The sequence below is a fragment of the Phocoena phocoena genome, chromosome 17 (assembly GCF_963924675.1).
Source record: "Phocoena phocoena chromosome 17, mPhoPho1.1, whole genome shotgun sequence".
Classification (NCBI taxonomy): Eukaryota; Metazoa; Chordata; class Mammalia; order Artiodactyla; family Phocoenidae; genus Phocoena; species Phocoena phocoena.
The window spans coordinates 74,564,284-74,583,420 of record NC_089235.1 but is presented as its reverse complement, the minus strand read 5'-3'; the positions used below and the strand labels follow the sequence as shown (position 1 = coordinate 74,583,420).

At 43.7% G+C, this 19,137-nt stretch overlaps 1 protein-coding gene across 1 annotated transcript in view; it reads right to left on the bottom strand.

Moving 5' to 3' along the window:
- Positions 1 to 19,137, bottom strand: part of KHDRBS3 (KH RNA binding domain containing, signal transduction associated 3) — a 155,576-nt gene that overhangs the window by 46,517 nt on the left and 89,922 nt on the right. Inside the window, exon 6 of the mRNA XM_065895464.1 lies at positions 8,304 to 8,499. Coding sequence (XP_065751536.1) covers positions 8,304 to 8,499 — 196 coding nt within the window. The remainder of the gene's footprint in view (positions 1 to 8,303; positions 8,500 to 19,137) is intronic.

The following is a 19,137-nucleotide window of genomic DNA, read 5'->3' as shown; positions in this document are numbered from 1 at the left end:
CAACAACACATTAAAAGGATCATACACCATGATCAAGTGGGATTTATCCCAGGGATGCAACGATTCTTCAATATACGCAAATCAATCGATGTGATACACCATATTAACAAACTGAAGAATAAAAACCATGTGACCATCTCAATAGATGCAGAAAAAGCTGTTGACAAAATTCAACACCCATTTATGATAAAAACTCCCCAGAAAGTGGGCACAGAGGGAACCTAGCTCAACATAATAAAGGCCATATATGACAAACCCACAGCAAACATCATTCTCAATGGTGAGAAACTGAAAGCATTTCCTCTAAGATCAGGAACAAGACAAGGATGTCCACTCTCACCACTATTATTCAACATAGTTTTGGAAGTGCTAGCCACGGCAATCAGAGAAGAAAAAGAAATAAAAGGAATCCAAATTGGAAAAGAAGAAGTAAAACTGTCACTGTTTGCAGATGACGTGATACTATACATAGGGAATCCTAACGATGCCACCAGAAACCTACTAGAGCTAATCAATGAATCTGGTAAAGCTGCAGGATACAAAATTAATGCACAGAAATCTCTTGCATTCCTATACACTACTGATGAAAAATCTGAAAGGGAAATTAAGGAAACACTCCCATTTACCACTGCAACAAAAGGAATAAGATACCTAGGAATAAACCTACCTAGGGAGACAAAAGACCTGTATGTAGAAAACTATAAGACACTGATGAAAGAAATTAAAGAGGATACCAACAGATGGAGAGATATACCATGTTCTTGGACTGGAAGAATCAATATTGTGAAAATGACTATACTACCCAAAGCAATCTACAGATTCAAGGCAATCTCTATCAAATTACCAATGGCATTTTTTACGGAACTAGAACAAAAAATCTTAAAATTTGTATGTAGACACAAAAGACACCGAATAGCCAAAGCTGGAGCTGGAGGAATCAAACTCCCTGACTTCAGGCTCTACTACAAAGCTACAGTAATCAAGACAATATGGTACTGGCACAAAAACAGAAACATAGATCAGTGGAACCAGATAGAAAGCCCAGAGATAAACCCACACACCTATGGTCAACTAATCTATGACAAAGGAGGCAAGGATATACAATGGAGAAAAGACAGTCTCTTCAATAAGTGGTGCTGGGTAAACTGGACAGCTACATGTAAAAGAATGAAATTAGAACACTCCCTAACACCATACACAAAAATAAACCCAAAATGGATTAGAGACCTAAATTTAAGACCGGATACTATAAAACTCTTAGAGGAAAACATATGAAGAACACTCTTTGACCTAAATCACAGCAAGATCTTTTTTGATCCACCTCCTAGAGTAATGGAAATAAAAACAAAAATAAACAAATGGGACCTAATGAAAGTTCAAAGCTTTTGCAAAGCAAAGCAAACCATAAACAAGACAAAAAGACAACCCTCAGAATGGGAGAAAATATTTGCAAACAAATCAACTGACAAAGGATTAATCTCCAAAATATATAAACCGCTCATGCAGCTCAATATGAAAAACACAGACAACCTAATCCGAAAATGGGCAGAAGACCTAAATAGAGATCTCTCCAAAGAAGACACACAGATGGCCAAGAAGCACATGAAAAGCTGCTCAACCTCACTAATTATTAGAGAAATGCAAATCAAAACTACAATGAGGTATCACCTCACACCAGTTAGAATGGGCATCATAAGAAAATCTACAAACAACAAATGCTGGAGAGGGTGTGGAGAAAAGGGAACCCTCTTGCACTGTTGGTGGGAATGTAAATTGATATGGCCACTATGGAGAACAGTATGGAGGTTCCTTAAAAAACTAAAAATAGAATTACCATATGACCCAACAATCCCACTACTGGGCATATACCCAGAGAAAACCATAACTCAAAAAGACAGATGCACCCCAATGTTCACTGCAGCACTATTTACAATAGCCAGGCCATGGAAGCAACCTAAATGCCCATCGACAGACGAATGGACAAAGAAGATGTGGTACATATATACAATGGAATATTACTCAGCCATAAAAAGGAACGAAATTGGGTCATTTGTAGAGACATGGATGGATCTAGAGACTGTCATACAGAGTGAAGTAAGTCATAAAGAGAAAAACAAGTATCGTATATTAACACATATATGTGGAACCTAGAAAAATGGTACAGACGATCTGGTTTGCAGGGCAGAAATTGAGACACAGATGCAGAGAACAAACGTATGGACACCAAGGGGGGGAAGCGGCAGTGGGTGGTGGTGGTGGTGTGCTGAATTGGGAGATTGGGACTGACATGTAGACACTGATGTGTATAAAACGGATGACTAATAGGAACGTGCTGTATAAAAACATAAATAAAATTAAATTTTAAAATTAATAAAAAGAAATAAACAACGAGCATTTACTGAGGGACTACTATATGTTAGGTGGTAGTATGAAAGAATAAACAAAGACTTAAAGTTAGCGAGAAGTCTGACGTGAAAACGATATACAAACAAGTAACTACCAATTGTGGACAGTGCAGGCACTGTGAGAGGCCATCATCAGAGCACAGGAGTTGGACACGGGGAGGTTGACAAGAATGTTTTCTAAGACGCAGGAGGACAAGCGTCTTCCCTAAAGCAGCTGTGACGTAGATTAACTGGAGATCAAGCAGTTATTCATGAAGAAGTGAGCCGTGTTTACCGTGTGAATGCAGGGAATGACGATGAACGAACGAGATCCTGGGCGCCTGGGTTCATGGAGATGCTGCTCCCTCAACAAGGGCCCTGGGAGGAACAAGGCCCCTGCGGGCCACACCACAGCCTGCACGGAGCTGCGGGCCTGCCTGTACGGAGGGACTCAGGAAGGGGCCCTAGAGAGAGCTCGGAGGAGCGGCAGATCTAGTAGTCACTAACACACAAATGTCACGTGAAATGACGGCAATGGACAAGATTTTTCAGAGACAGTAAAATAAAACAACCAGACTGTGTGTTTGGGGAACACGCAGCTACAGTCGTCCCTCGGTATGCACGAGCGATTGGTTCCAGGACCCCCTCGGAACCAAAATCCACAGACGCTCAAGTTCCTATACAAACCGGATATGTAGTTATATCTGCATATAACCTACGCATCCTCCCTTGTATTCTAAACCGTCTCCAGATTATTTATAATAGCTAATACAATGCAAATACTATTTAAATAGTTGTAAATACAATGTAAATACTATGTAAATAGTGGCCTGCATGGGGCAAATTCAAGTTTTGCTTCAATTTTGGAACTTTATGGAACTCTTTAAAAAATATCTTCCGTTTATGGTTGGTTGAATCCGCAGATGCCCAACTTGCAGATAATGGAGGGCCGAGTGTACTTTGCTTGTGTGTTTTCTTTGTATGTGGAGCCTGAAGCAATTTATAAAAAATGACTTCACTTCAGAAATTCATATGTAAGTTGGGCTCGGCCAGCAAGCATCAAACATGTCCTTTTGTGTAATTACAACGACATTTTGAATTGTTAAAGTGCTCTCATTGAATATATTCTGGGTTACCCTAATTATTTGTCAGCTATTTAATGATTTGGACATAAGTAATGAATGAATGTCATTCTGGGAAAGAGGTGCTTCTTATTCTCGAAAAAGAGATGCGAAGTTACTGTAATTATATCCAATTTTACTAAGTTAAAAGTGGAGCAGAAGGTCCCAGTTTGTACTCAAATGGTTGAAAACACATCCATTATCTGTTTTCTTCCTTTTTGGAAAAAAGCTAATCGTGTTGAATTGCCTTGCATTCTTAGAGTTATTCTCAGAAGACTAGTGTTCATAGAGCGGTGGTGAGCCTATACTATTCAAATGGCTACTGTGTGTTACATGTACTTTTGTGATAATAACGTTTCTCACAGTGGAACAGATTTGCTAACAGATGTTCTCCTCAATGACACATACTTAGGGATATTCTGTGACAGTGACTCCGATGAACAGCTGGCTCAGATGACATTGTAAATGATCAAGTTATCTTCACCAACTCACCTTGAGAAAAATCAGTCCAATTTCAATAGGCACAACATTCCGGCAAGAAAATACCTTTAAGTTATCAGGCTTTCTTGCTTGGGCTAATAGAGAACATTTTTATAATGGGCAGATTATAACTATTCACTAAAAATAATATTAACATATACCATACACTGAGTTTTTTCTTGGGCCTACAACTGTATTGAAATACCTTCATTTTAGTATACATAATCTGAAGAACACTGAGTATTTTAAGGGCTGAAATGTATACTTTCTCAAAAAAGCACCAGTTGTGGCAGGATTTGAAAGAACAGGTTTCATCCCCTTTTTTGTTTAAATAAGCAACTGATATGATTTCTTTGCATCTTTTATTCTGGAAATAATGGCCTCAGATACTAAATGTTAAATCAGAGTTAAAATAAGTAAACTGAATTGGTTAGATATAACCAACAAGTTCTATAGAAACAGCACATTTATTACGACGAATGTAATTCAAGGAAATCATTAAAAATTATATTTTTGAGTTCCAAAGGAATGACGAGCCTTTTTCAGAGATACAGATGCTTGGAAATTCTTAAAACAGCGAAAGCGCTGTTTCATTTTTTTTTTTTTTGCCTATCAACGTAATAATGCTTTGCTTATTATTATTTTTAAAATCCTAACCCATCCCATTCTTCCTAATGGTTCTCAGTTTCCATTTCCCTACTTAAGGCAGCTTTCAACCAGAGAATTATTAGACTGCAAGGGACCACAGCGGTTACATAATCTCCACAGCGGTTACATAATCTCCACAGCGGTTACATAATCTCCACAGCGGTTACATAATCTCCACAGCGGTTACATAATCTCCACAGCGGTTACATAATCTCCACAGCGGTTACATAATCTCCACAGCGGTTACATAATCTCCACAGCTGCACTCCCCCAAAGGCGAGGAGATCTTACCATCTCAGCTCGCAGAGCAGAGCGCTGGTTTCAAACAAGCACAGGCTGTTCAAGATAGAATACAGGCCTCGCGTCGTGAATCCCGCATCTGCTCCTTCTGTATCACCCTTGTGACGTGAGGAAAGACACTAACTTCCCACACCTGAAATTCTCACCTGTACAATAGGATCACAGTACCTCCTCTCTGAGTGGCTGTGAGAACAGCATGACATGACATATAAGAAAGTGCCTCATGGAGAGCAGTTTCTCATTAAATGTTACGTCCTTCTTGAAAGTTCATTCTCATACTGAGATCAGACTTATAATGCACGACTCTGTTATTTTCAGGAGCTACACAGAATCGGTCTTACGTCTTTGTAACCTGCAACTGCCCTCTGAGCACAAGAATAAGGAAGGGAAGATCTTGTTTCAAATGCCAACTATCATATTCTTCCCACGGGATGGTTACAGTAACCGACTTAGAAAAGATCAATGGCAACCTTCGTTAGGAAAACTTACCTGGTCCCTGTGCCGGGTTGTCTAGTCCAGTAAACATTTACTAAGTGCTTGCAATGTGCCAGAAACCAGGCTCGTGGCTAGAGACTAACTACGAGACACAGTGCCTTTCCTGACAAGTCTACAATCTTCTGAGAAACAGACGTATACTAAGTGAAGATTGCACTACGCGGCGACACGCTAATAAGTTAGATATAAACCGCTAAGTGACTAAAAACCACAAAGCACACAGGAGGCATTTGGGGTGGGTTCTCCACAGGTGGCAATTTTTAAAAACTCGGTCTTGAGAATATTCATCCACTCAGCAAACATGTACTAAGGACCGACTATGTGCTAGACATTATACTAGGTGCTGAGAATATAAAGGTGGGTGCAGGGCTGGGGTCGGGGGTCCCTACTCCCATGGAGTTTAGAGTCTAATTTATGATTATTCCAGTCCGATGGAATAGGTATTTTAGCAGACTCTAAGAAGACCAGCTTCAACTTTCCCGCTTGCCACGTGAATGAGTAACCACTCTGGGGGGTTCCAGGACCCAGGCTAAGTTGGATACTTTGTAGTATGCCCACGTGATCTAAAACCCTAGAAATAAGCAAATAAAGAAAATAACTTTTTAAAGGCTTTCTTTCCCCTTCCCATGCTGCAAAGCTAAGCGTACAGTGTGAGTAATCTTTAGAATCTCAGACGGTGAAGACGAATGGCAAATGCTAAGCAAAACAGCCAACGTGGCCGTCTACGATTTGAGGGCAACGCTGTGGTGTGGCAGAATGCGGACGAGCTGTGCTGGAAATGCAGCCTCAGGGACGACGCGCGCCTGGGGAGTGCCAGGCGTGGAGTGTGGGCTCACGCGATGCAGGCTGCCTTTCTGCTTAGAGCCCTCCAGCCCTCGTCTGCTAATGACAGGACACACATTCTTCTGCACGGCCACCATCCCACTAGCCGTGGTAGTGGATGGGAAGGGGTGCTATTAACTCGACAGAATACTTTGCAAATCGACTGTTTTCAGGCCTTTGCCATCACATACCAATAAAACTCAGAGCTAAACACAGAAAAACCAAGTGCCTTGAATTTCTCTTCCTTTTGCTCCCCTCGACTTTAACCTTTCAAGAAATTTTTATTTGTATTCATCTAATTTCGTTCAAGACTCACCGGGGTATACACACTGAGACAGAGGATGTGTGTGTCTGGTTCACACTGTAGGAATTCAGTCGATCTCTGCTGAGTGGAAAGATGAATTAATGTATGGAAAGAAGGCACTAGCTCTTTCTGAGACGGGTGGATTGGTGGATTTAGCCAAAAAAAGCTAAGTACCTTGCCTGACTCGTACCATGTTCATAGCACAGGGGGGCCTAGGATCCAGGTTTCCCACACCCCCTGCCTTGGCGATTACGGCGACACCATCCAGCCACATCTACAGCACCCAAACCTGAGAGAACTCAAGGCAGGCCGAGGTGGGAAAAAGCAGACACCGGGCCACCTCAGAGGAGTTTCACAACCTTTCCTTTCCCTCAGTCTCTGCTACTCTCATGAGACTCAGCCTTTGTGGATGAATCTGAGGCACCACTGCCAGCTTGCTAAGAACACTAGTAAACAGGACCACGTCCAGCTGTAAAGAACACAGAGCCGAGACACAGACACAGCCTTCCCCAAGTGAACAGCCAAATGGTGAAGCTGTCCACATGGCACTTATTTTCAGAACGTAATTCGCTGAGCTCCCAGCGTGCGCTCTGCCAGCGCAAAGGGGTGCAGCTCTCCGTCCCTGCCCCGCCAGCGGCCACAGTCAGGTGGGAGACTGCGGTGATGCTCAACAGGCCAGCTCTTGCCGCCCATGAGTTGCCCTAGTAACAGCTGACCTAAGTCTGCAAGGACAGACAGGAAACAGTCGGATGAGGGGGAGGAGCCCTCGAGGCCGAGGCTGCTACACGAGGAAAGTTCTGGACGCCCAAGAGGACGCAGCACATTTAGGGAATTATGAGAAGTGCAGCACGACCAGGACGAAGACTCAGCTCCTTCGGGGGCTGCAGACGACACCGAAGAAGTTGTCTGTGGCCCAGGGATCACTGCAAGTTCCAGAAACTGTGCAAAGAGGTGCTGAGCTCCTGGCAAGAGACCTCCATTAAAGGGAGACATGAAAAGCTACTGGTTCTGGCATTTTAGGCCTGTCACTGCTTCCCCCTTCTTTGACAACAGTTCATATACTCTTTCCTTAATACTTTCGATTACTAATACGAAACATCTATCCAGGACTCATCTTCCTCATTTACGTTACCCAGAGAGTTACAGTAAGAATCCCAGGGGTTCTGTATTCTTGGTAAAGATTCCGCCCTCCCCACCCCCTGCCGCCCATTTTCCATGGATGTATTTTCTTTCTCTGATGCTAAGTAAGTTTATGAACCATATCAAAGAGTTATGGAATGATAAATGGAAGAACTGATAATCCATTAATTAAAAAAACTGGGAACTTTTATTTTCTTCACTGAAAAGAATTTCCACTAAGAATCGGTATTCAGCAGCACAGCTTAAGAGGAAACGCTTAAGGGTAAAAACAGCTTGGTATATGTAGGCAACTGCTTTTTGAATGACTGAATCACTCAGAGGCAGCCTGGAGAGGACCGTGGCCGAATGCTACGCTACACGCCTGGGGGGCTTGCCCGCACGCCTCCTTGACCCTGGTCCTGAACCTCGCCACCACCCAAACTCATCTTCCATATCTGAGGTTTAAGTTATTTGACGAAAGAGGTTATTTCTTTCACATTTTCTGTGCCTCTGGTACCAAGTACTTATTTAGCACTCAATAAACGTTTGCTAAAGAGCTAAAGCAAGGTGAGGGATATCGGTCACAACACCCGACGCTGGGTCACAGATCATCAGAACACCTCCACTTACATAATCTCCATAGGTCTCTTGTGTTGGGGGCGGCGGTGGAGGTCTGTACCCAGTTGGGGGGACGCCTCTTGCTCTGGGAGTGAGAAGTCCTCTTCCTCGACTCACTGGCCCTCGGGTGGAAAGGATTCCTCTGGAAGTCGGCGTCCCTCGCGGTACCCCGACTCCCACTGGCCGGGCCGCGACTCCTCCCCTTCCCCTGCAAGCAAGAGGGTCAAATTAGCAATACTCGTGGTATTCTCTAGCATTCCACTGTGCGCAGGCATTTATACCTCACAAAAATCGGTGTCCCGTAATTCTGTAAAAAGAAATAAGGAAACCACATGCCGAGTGAAAACTAAAAGCAAATGAGAAACAGGCACCTACCTAAAGGAAGGAAATTAAGTCATTTAGGCAGCTCGTCCAGCAACAATAAATATGGTAACATCAAAGAAACCCCAGGAGTCAGGGTCTGTCTGGGACACAGGATAGGAAACTGATGTCTGGGGAGGCTGCACCTACCGGGCACTCCTCCATCACGTCCTGCCAGGGTCACAGCCAACCCGCACTCCAACACTGTGACCTGGGCCTTACCTGGCTTGTCTACGGACAAGGAAACGGAGGCCTAAACAGATCTTAAGACTGTCTGAGAACACACAGCTGGCACACCCGGGACCAAAACATATCAGATTCCACGAGAGAGGGAATAAAATGAACCTTCCCAAAGAGTGTACCTACTACCTAGGGACTGAAAGCATCATTCTTAGGTTAAATAAACACATGTATTTTCTGAAGTAGAATTCAACATATTCATGTATTTCTAACACAAAATATGAGACATCCAAGTCATAAGGTAAAACTTGAGGAAGTGTGCAAGTCCCATGAAGAAATGAGGACAGAAGTTCGGCTCCACCAGAAAATAAAGGCATAGCCTGACCCACCTCCTGTGGACAATGTCCTCCAAACAAGGAGAACCAAGCAGACAATGAGGCCGCCTACAGACCAGTTCTCTCTTCTCCTCTTGTTTGACTGGGATAGCAAATACACAGCTGAAAGCTCCAATTTCACAAACAACAGAGAAAACTAACAAAACCAAAAGCTGGTTCTTTGAAAGGATCAATAGAATTAATAAACCTCTAGACAGGCTAAACAAGAAAAAAACAACAATATCATAAATGAAAGAGGGGTCATCACTACTGACCTCAAGGACATTAAAAGATAAAAAAGGAAGATGATGAACAAGTCTAGGCCCACAAATTTGTTAACACTGATGAACTGGACTAGTTCCTTGCAATATACAAACGACCAAATCTCCTACAAAGAGGATTAAATAATCTGAATAAACGTATGTGTATTAAAGAAATTTAATCAATAATTCATAATCTTCCAAAAAAAGAAAGCACCAGACCCCGAGGTTTCACTGGTGAATTCTATCAAATATTAAAGGAAGGAATGATATCAGTTTTCCACTCTCTTCCAGAAAATCAAATCAGAGGACACATTTCCTAACTCATTCTCTGAGGGTGGCCACCGGACGTGCCTCCTGAAAATTATTTCTACATTACTAGTCAGAGGCTGAGACTGGCCTGGGCCACCGGGGAAGACAGAAGTGACCGGCTTCCACTTGGTCTTGAGCCGTTATGGGGACCTGTCACAGGAGGTGCCTCCCAAGATGTTTCTTCTAAGTCCACCTGTGGAAGCCACAACTGGTCAAGGGGCTGGGAGACAGAGAGGCCGAGGAAGAGTGGCAGGGGGGCTGAGCAAGGTGGTCTCTGACATCCCGAGGAAGAGACGTGTGGTCCAAGGGGAGGCGAAAGGCATTAAAGACATTATACAATGAAACAAACAAGCAAGCAGACCATCAATCAGTATCTCCCATGAACAAAGACACAAAAATCTTCAAAAACAGCAGCAAATTGAATTTAATAATGTATTAAACACATCACGACCAAATGGGATTTGTTCCAGGTATGAAAGGCTGCTTCAGCATTAGTGAAGATCCATGTGACCAGCCTGCCAAGAAGGCTTACGAAGAAGAATCGTAAGGTCACATAAAGCAGAAAAGGCGTTTAATGAAATGCAACGTCATTCATGATAAAAACTCGGCAAACTAGGAACGGAGGTAAATTTACTCAAGTTAAAAAAGAACATCTAGAAAAACCTACAACTAACTTCATATTGAACGGTGAGAGACTGAATGCTTTCCCCTTAAGACTGGGAACAAGGCAAGGATGCCCAGCCTTACCACTCCAATTAAAACTGTACTAGAAGCCCTACCTAATTCAACAGGACAAGAAAAGGAAATAAAGCTTTTAAGATTGCGCAGGAAGAAACAAAACTTTGTCTGCAGGTGACATTTCCATGTAAGAATTCCCAAAGAATCAACCAGGTCAAAACAAGACAAAGCAACCATACGAACAAACAATAAACGAGAACTAATAAGCACATGAAACAGGTCTTGGAATACGAAGTTAATAAGTCAACGGCTTTCCTACACAGCTGCAATGAATACCTGAAATCTGAAATTTTGAAATTAGTCACTAAAACCAACAAGATGCCCTTTGTTCAACAGGTGAACAGATAAGCAACCTGGGGTACATTCATATAATGGAATATGATTCAGCAACAAAAAGCAATGAGCTAATAGTGGTAAGTCATGTGAAGAGTATGTTCCCATGATATGATGTAATAAAAATAGCATTTTATTTTTTACCTCTGTGGTTTCTGTCCCCCAAACCTATAACCCTGGGCTAATCGTGAGAAAAATATTAGACAAATCCCAAACGAGGGACATCTTACCAAAAACCTGACTGGTACTTCTCAAAACTGTCAAAATCCATGACTTTCACCTTTAGGCAACTTGTGTTATCCCTTTTTTGAGCACTGTAAGTTAGATCTTTTTTGTGTGTGTTTTCCTACTAGGTCATAAAAGTCGGTGCAGTAAAACTGGTGGTCTAGAGCAAGGACACTGGATTCAGATCGATTTCCTGACTGTACTTATTTACCTCTGCCTTCCAATTAACATTCAAACTAACCGAGAGTCTGAACTTTCCAAGACAGTCTCCTCAATTGTGAAATGGGACACAGAACCCATTTCTTAGTGTTATGGTGAAGGAAAAATGGCAGGACGTACACGGTATTCAGCCCATTGCCTACTCAATGTGTATCAGCAACTTAGATAAATTTCAACCTCTCTGAGCTGTACTGATAGACACTGTAATAGCTATAGTCTCACTCACCTTTTTATCTCTGGTATACATCTAGAAAAATCTTCAATGTGATTAAAGAGTAGTTTCTACTTATGGTACATCTAACTCATCTGTGACATTTCAGTCAATCTGTGTGTATTCAAACTAAATAAGCCTCCGGCTTCTTTATCTAATACCCCATCTCTGCCGCCCAAGGTACTATATCGATCACAAAATATTCAGTATTTCGATAAATTCATGTCTTTTACCACACTGAAAGACATTATATTTAAGAAGCTCACCATTCTTTCTTATCATCATCGACATTGTTAGGTTATGTGCCCACTGGGTATATGGAATCATACTAAAGAATCCGTTACAGGATTTTAGACAAGTCATTTGATACATGTAGCTTGGGATACTTGTCTACAAAAGACACTTTGAAGATTCGTTTTTAAGAGTTTCAAATCCCACGGGAATGGTGCCGAGCAGTGCGGTCTTAGTACTGCCGTTCAGTGGTCTCTGGGGAGAGGAAGGCACGACGCAGTGACAGGCCAACGTGAAGGTCCCGCTGCACTGCCTCGTGCTCACTCAACGCCACAAATGAAGTTCCGGGTAGAGCTGAACAGCAGGGCTCATGACATGGGATGAGAACAGAAAAGTGTCTGCGAGATGACATTTATAACGACAATCAATGGGAACGTGCTTATTTTTCACTTGTAAAGTTGATTCAAATTGATAGGATTGGGTGCTACACCGCTCAGAACGGGGATAAGGGAAAAGCAGAAACGTAACACATCTGAGTAGAAAGTTTCATAAGCAAAGGGGTGTGACTGTAATGGTTCCTTCTGTTTGCATTTTTCGGCAGGGTGACCTTGGTTTCTGGTTTTGAAACTCAGATGTGAAAATAACTGAGAAAAGTTTTTTCCATGGAAAGGGTGCTTTGGATGATCAATAACTTCTTGCATTCAATTAGGAACTAATTATTCAGTTTATATATTAATAGGAGGTTTTAGGCGATGATGAAAAAGCATGGGATGTGGGTTCCAGCACACCCACACTCAATACACAAACCTAGTCCTGTCACCACTGGGCTACTGAGCCTTGGTTTTCCCATCGACAAGTCCAGTTAATAACATCTAGCTCTTGCAGAACAGTTGTGAGGTTTCCAACTACATCAAGTACCTAAGCTAAAACGGGCGCTCAGCAAGCGGTAATTACCACGCGGACTTCTACCTGGACTCTGTCCTGAACGCTGTCCTTCTGGCTGCTAACCGAAGGGTGAGGAGAGAGAGGAGACAGAAGGTACAACTCGCATTTGTGCTCATCTCATCCATTCAGCGGCAGCACATTTATGTACATTTCATACATGTAGCAACAGTGATGCAGTGTGGTACAGAGTAAGGGTATATATACCACATTGTTTGGCCTTTGTCTATATATATATATTTTTTGTGGTACGCGGGCCTCTCACTGTTGTGGCCTCTCCCGTGGCGGAGCACAGGCTCCGGACGCGCAGGCTCAGCGGCCATGGCTCACGGGCCCAGCCGCTCCGCGGCACGTGGGATCCTCCCGGACCGGGGCACGAACCCGCGTCCGCTGCATCGGCAGGTGGACTCTCAACCACTGCATCACCAGGGAAGCCCTGTCTATATATTTTATGAGAAGCAAAAGTATATGACAAAACAATGAATTTCGTGGAATTAGCTCAAGCTAGCTCCAGCATTATCAGCTGGGTGACCATGGGAAACACAGGGGATGCCTGGGCCTCAGGAAGAGAAAGGCCTACAGCTGATCACAGAGGGGGTGCCTGCCAGAGCCAGTGTCAAGGTCTAGCCGGTCTCACAGTAAGAATAAGCTTTCCAAGAGATCCATCCGAGGATCCATGCTTGATGCACTAATGGACTGAGGGCTAATTTATTTTCCTATAGGATCCCTAAGACTTGTGACAACTTTCTTTCACCTCTCTGAAAACTTAATCAGAGATATTTTTTTTTTCTTGACAGAGGTTGACAAGGGAACGAGAAGTTGGACAGAAGGGAAAGGCAAACGCAGCCTATGGTCATAATCCCTCAGAACAAACGTAAGAAGCCATCGGGGCTGATGGAGACTAGAGGTTCTGAACAGAGGACTCTGGCAGCTCTCTCTCTCACCACCTTTACAGATCATCTGAAACGCGTGCTAGGGCCGTGCTTCTCCTCTCACACGTTTTTGTGCACGCACATCACCTGGGGCCTGGTTTCGGGGCAGAGTCTGCATCAGTACATCTAGGCTGGGGACTGAGACTCTGCATTTCAAGTGCTGCTGTGGGTAGCTTGGATCCAGAGGTTATAGACTTGTTATGAAACCTGTCAGTTATCTCTTTATTCTGCGAACCATCCAACCTTCAATGCAATTAAAAAAAAAAAAAAAGACTAAGTGTTACGTTATCCTACATTGTACACAGTCTGTAAGAAATCCAATGCAATCTGTTTCTTCTCCAACAAGTTACAAACTGGTTACTAGTAAAACTGTTGACCACATAAGACAGTGTGAGAGAGTCCACCCTCTTAAAAGTACAAGAAACTTACCGTTTCATCCAGGGACGTAGCCCCTGAAAAGAGACAGCTCGCTCCGTACTCTGAAGCCTGTCACTGTCTTCCAATTCTGATTGTTAGCGTGTTTTTACTTTTTTTCCTTATAAACAAAAATAGCAAAAACCTTTATCATTTCTAAGTATCAGCCTTACTTCTGCCTTCTGGGACTATGCCACACAAGTCTTCTTCCTCTGTGATGATGGTGAAATTGATAATAAAGGAGTGAAGAAGAGACGTGCAATTTGCCCAAGGACTGATCAAATATCTGTGCTACAGGAATTCTATTTTTAGTGAGGGATCATTTTGAGTAATCAGAAAAGGAATCATGCATGCCACAGTCTGGGCTCCGATGGGACATTTAAAAAATTAAGTAGGATATGGATTAATGTGTGCTCAACGTCCTATCTCCATTTTACAGACGAAGAAACTAGGCTTAGAGAGGGAAGTTCCCTGAGACCACGCAGCCGGGAGGGGCTGGGGGTGACTCTGATGTTCCCATAGCCACACCCTAACTCCAGGCAGATGGCCCCATTTTTCCTGCTTTCAAGCCTCTGCCCCTCTGCGCAGGATGACTTCCCTCTGGCACTACCCTGCCTTATTACTCTACCTTCATCCTAAGTGTGTTTGTACCCACGCTCCCCATTCAGGATGATCTGTGCTATCGTTTCTGCTTCCGCTTCACTTTTCCTCATAACCCTCGTGCTCTGTTTCAGCCATTCTGCCATAACTACTTGTTTCTCTGACTTTCCCCTTAAAAATCCCAGAATGGCAGGACAATGACTTGGTCATCATCTCTGCAACTTCAATTTGTCAGAGAAAGAGCTCAGGAAAATGTGTGACATTAAATGACCTAACACCAGAAACTGACTGATGGCCAAAGAGGAAAAAAATTGATTAAAACTTCTGAAGAGCCAGGGTGGGGAGGGGAGGGGAGGGGAGGGGAGGAGACGCCCACTGCACAGGAAACACTCACTGGGCTCCTTCCACCCTCCAGGGCTGCAGCCTGACAGCGGCGCTTGCTTGACATTATTCTAGGAAAAGTCAGTTGGCCTGATGGGTATCCAAGCCTTCCTTCAGCCGGCACTAGGGTCGACAGGAGGACCGGGAACCCACACCCGGCTTCGGGCTGCGCGGATGCACCGTAAGCAGGGGAACCGTGCTCAGCGGCTTTTCTCACGTGTCTGTTCCAGGCTGCACTTAAGTTACAAGTTCTTGTCAGAAGTTTTCTCGCTGTTTGGCACATTCTTTGCCCCAGTTATTGCCTTCCCAAAGCCCATTAAGGTGATTTTAAAAGAAAGCACACGTTTTTCTCCTTTTGCCTCCCCTTAATCAACTCCAGCGTGGCTGCACTAACACACACTCAGAGAGCACGTGGACCCAAGGGAGTGAATGCTGAGGACTGAGGGGCAGTCCGGGTCTTACGGCAGGAGAAGCAGAGAAGCTCGTGTCCAAGAAAAGTCCTCCAGTGTCTGCGCGGGGCGCGGGGCACGTGTGTGGTCAACCACTGTCAGGGTTTTAAGAAAGGCACGGACAGCAGACACAGGGTTGGAAGGAAGGAGAGGAGAGTGACTGTTCTGACAGGTCAGGTGGTACAAGGTCCTCAGAAGGTAAATCCAGGAGGCAATCATATAGTTCACATAACAGCCCAAATTAATGGGTTTTTAAAATTGGAAATCCTTATAATTTTGGCTAGTAGAAAAAGAAATACCATTTTCCTATATCCAGCCTTTCCTTAATGATAAAGAAGGACTTTTTAATAGAGATTGGTAGAATAATATAAATCATATCATATGCTGGTGAAATATTTATGGCCCATATATTAACTATTCAGCTTTCCCGATAACATTTCTCACATACTGCGGAGAAGAATGGATCATTTTCTGTCATTAAAACAATCTTTAGCGTCTATGATACTATGCATAATCCGTTTTAAAAAGAGAATAGGTACCATGTGAAAATCTGTGTGGATGAGAAAATGAGAGTGACCGAGTCCCAGTTGATCCCCTGGTTTGGGGAAGTCACGTGCTCTGCCCAACAGGCAAAGCAACTGTGGCTACCTAATATGTATCACAGCAGCGGCTGAGATGCCGGTTTTACGAAGATATGACGTCGCTGAAATCAGTGGGGCGTGACCTAGTGTTAAAACAATAAATGATTAACTTAAGCTGATAGCTCATGCAGTGTCTGGAAGCTGCCGGCCACTGCAGTGGTCCCACGAAAATTGAAACTCTCCACGGCAGCCCTGTGAGTGTGAGGCAGCATCCCAGCACCCTGGCATACAGTCTGGGAAGTGCAATCGTAAGATCTAACATGGGGTTGCAGTCCAAGAAAAGAAGAGATAAGGGGAAGGCAAACTCTTTAAAGGAACTGTAGCTGAAAATTGTCCCCATCTGATGAAAGCTGATAAAAGCTGCGTGAATGGGTCAGCCTCATGTCCTAGGTTGAAACAAAACCACCATGTTCGGCACCCAATGCTGGTGAATGCGTACTTACTACTCAGAAAGACAGGCTTCATCTGCTTTGTTCACTTTTTCTTCCTGCTCTTTCTGGTAACACATGCAGGGAGAGAACACTGCCTGCTACTTGGGGAAAGGGCCAGATGGGCCAGACAAGGCCAGTGGAGAAGCAAGACAGAACTAGCCAGCTGTTCTGAAGAGGGGAAAGGAAGGGAGCATCCTTGAGGTCTCAAAACTGTCCAGCCCAGACGACCAGGGCAGCAGGCAGTATATGCGGTGGAGACCCTACGGGGAAAAACCAGAGAGCTAAACAGAGAGTTTGCCTGGAGTGGCGTCAGTCCTAATCTTCCCTGATGTGTTCTCTGCTGGGGTCCGCGTGGGGAGTTAGGGAGGTGACGTACCACAGGGCTGCACAGGGCAGAACGGAAGTAAAGAAACTTCCTTATCTCCTAAGTTAAAAAGGAGTAAGTTTAGTCCTCTCATTTGAAACTGAATGAAAAGGTTTTATTAAAATACTTATTTCTGCCTTCTGCAGGATTTACTTTTAGATCATTTACATCCTTCAGCAGAAAGCTACCCTGAAGTGATACCAGTGGGGAACACTCATGAAGATTCCAGTAATGACCTGTTCTGCTGTGAAATTCTAAAGTGGTGCTGTCCATGTGACCATTCCCGAAAAGCTAATCCCCTGGTAATCTAGTCACGTGACAGACAAGAACTACACTAACAAAAAATGTTGTAAATGGTCAACACTTGATCAGAAGAGTCTAAAGAATTTGCGACTGTATTGTATTCACTCAACATGTATTTACTGAGTGATTCCTATAAGCCAAACATTAGGGACACAAGTGCCCTTAAGGTTTTACGTAATACTGAGGGGTAACCAATGAAAAAGTGAACAAGTCAGAAAGGTAAATTCAGTTTGATAAGTGCCACCATGTAACCAAGAAGGGTGCTGTGGGCCGGCTTCTGGGTTATGGGGGCGGCCACTTCAAACAAGGCAACCAGCAAAGGCTTCTCTGACATGGTGCCTGTGTGTGTTGAGAACAGGATGCTGAGGGGCAGGCAGGCAACTGCAGACAGGCCTTCCCAGGAGGAGGAGTGAAGGCAAAGGACAGGGAAAGGAACGAGCTCGGCCTGTTCAAGGAACAGAAGGGAGACCAGTCTGGCTGGAGTGCAGGGTGGAAAAGGTGATCAAAGAAAAATAGGTTTAAGGCTTATTTCAGAGCTAAAATCAAAATGACCTACTGAGGGACTGAGTGTAGCGAGGATCTACCTATGACCGTCCAGTGGTCCCAGGACTAGAAAGCGCTAGGCTGCAATAAGTGCATTTGCCTTTTGTTTTATGACTATTTTTAGCCATTTAGATGCTGTGAATTCTAAAACCATATTTTCCTCCGCTTTGGCCACTAGAAAGCTCAAAGCATAATCTGAAGACCAATTTTGCCAACCCTACAAAATAACATGTACCTTTTTGTGTATTAATCTCACCCTTAGGATTTTTGTAAATTTCTATCCTAATTATTTTCCATATTAATTTATTTTTCTTCTGGTAGACGGACATTAACTTAGCAAGTTACTATATGTGATCTGATGAGAAAAAGTAGCAAAAATATGTCTTTTCATCGTAGTTTGTATTAATTGTGCTGTAATATAAGAAAAGTGACAGAATGAAAGTTCTATGGAAAAACTGCAAGAGGAGAATGAGTGGAAGAAAAAAAAAAAAAAGATTCTGGATAAAAACAGAAGGGAAGGATCAAAGAGAGGGAGAGGCATGGTTTCTGGAACCAGACTGCCTGCATTCCAGCCAGGCTCTAAAAATCCCCAGCTGAGTGACTGGAGCAAGTAACTGACTCCTCTGGCCTTGGTTTCCTCATCGGTGAAATGGTGACTTTAGCAAAACAGTGCCCGCCTCACAGGGCTGTTATGAGGCTTAACCTAGTTAATATCTGTGATGTGCTCGGAAAGCACTCAGTCAGTAGTAGGCACAATGTGAGTGTCTGTTAAAGTAAGTTTCAGTTCGGGATGTAAAGACAAGTAGGACTTAAACAGGTGAGAGAGTTAGAGAGCGGAACCACAGACTTGCAGACACAGGAGCAGTGTGAGCAAAGGTTTGGAAGGGCAGAGCACACCCTTTAACCCCGTGGCGGTGTCGGGGGGAGGCAGGTGCTAAAGCAGGAAACCTGGCAAAGTAATGAACAAAGACCAACTGGGAGAGAGGTCTTAAGAAAAAGAACAGAAGGGCAACTGAATGCCTCTTAGAGGAACATGAATTTCACACTGTAGAAAACAGAGTATTTGAACGATCTGGTGCCATGCAAGCCCACAATCACATGGAGGGAAGAAGGCGGTGCCTGGCTCCTTGGCACGTGGGGAGCGGAAGTGCTCCGCGTCAGGTGCTGGATCAGCACGAACCAGCCATTGCTCCACAAGCGAACCACTGGGTCTGAAGTGTGACCTGAACGGTATTTCCATCCCAAAATACCCACTACCAAGGCAACGGAAAAGCTTAAAATGGCAAGCAGGGTATAGGCTGTCACCAAGAGGAATAATTTTTCATCTGGGCAGATGGAGGTATCTCTCCAGATACTACACTCCCTCAAAACATAAAGTTTCTGCTTTCCTTGTCGATTCACAA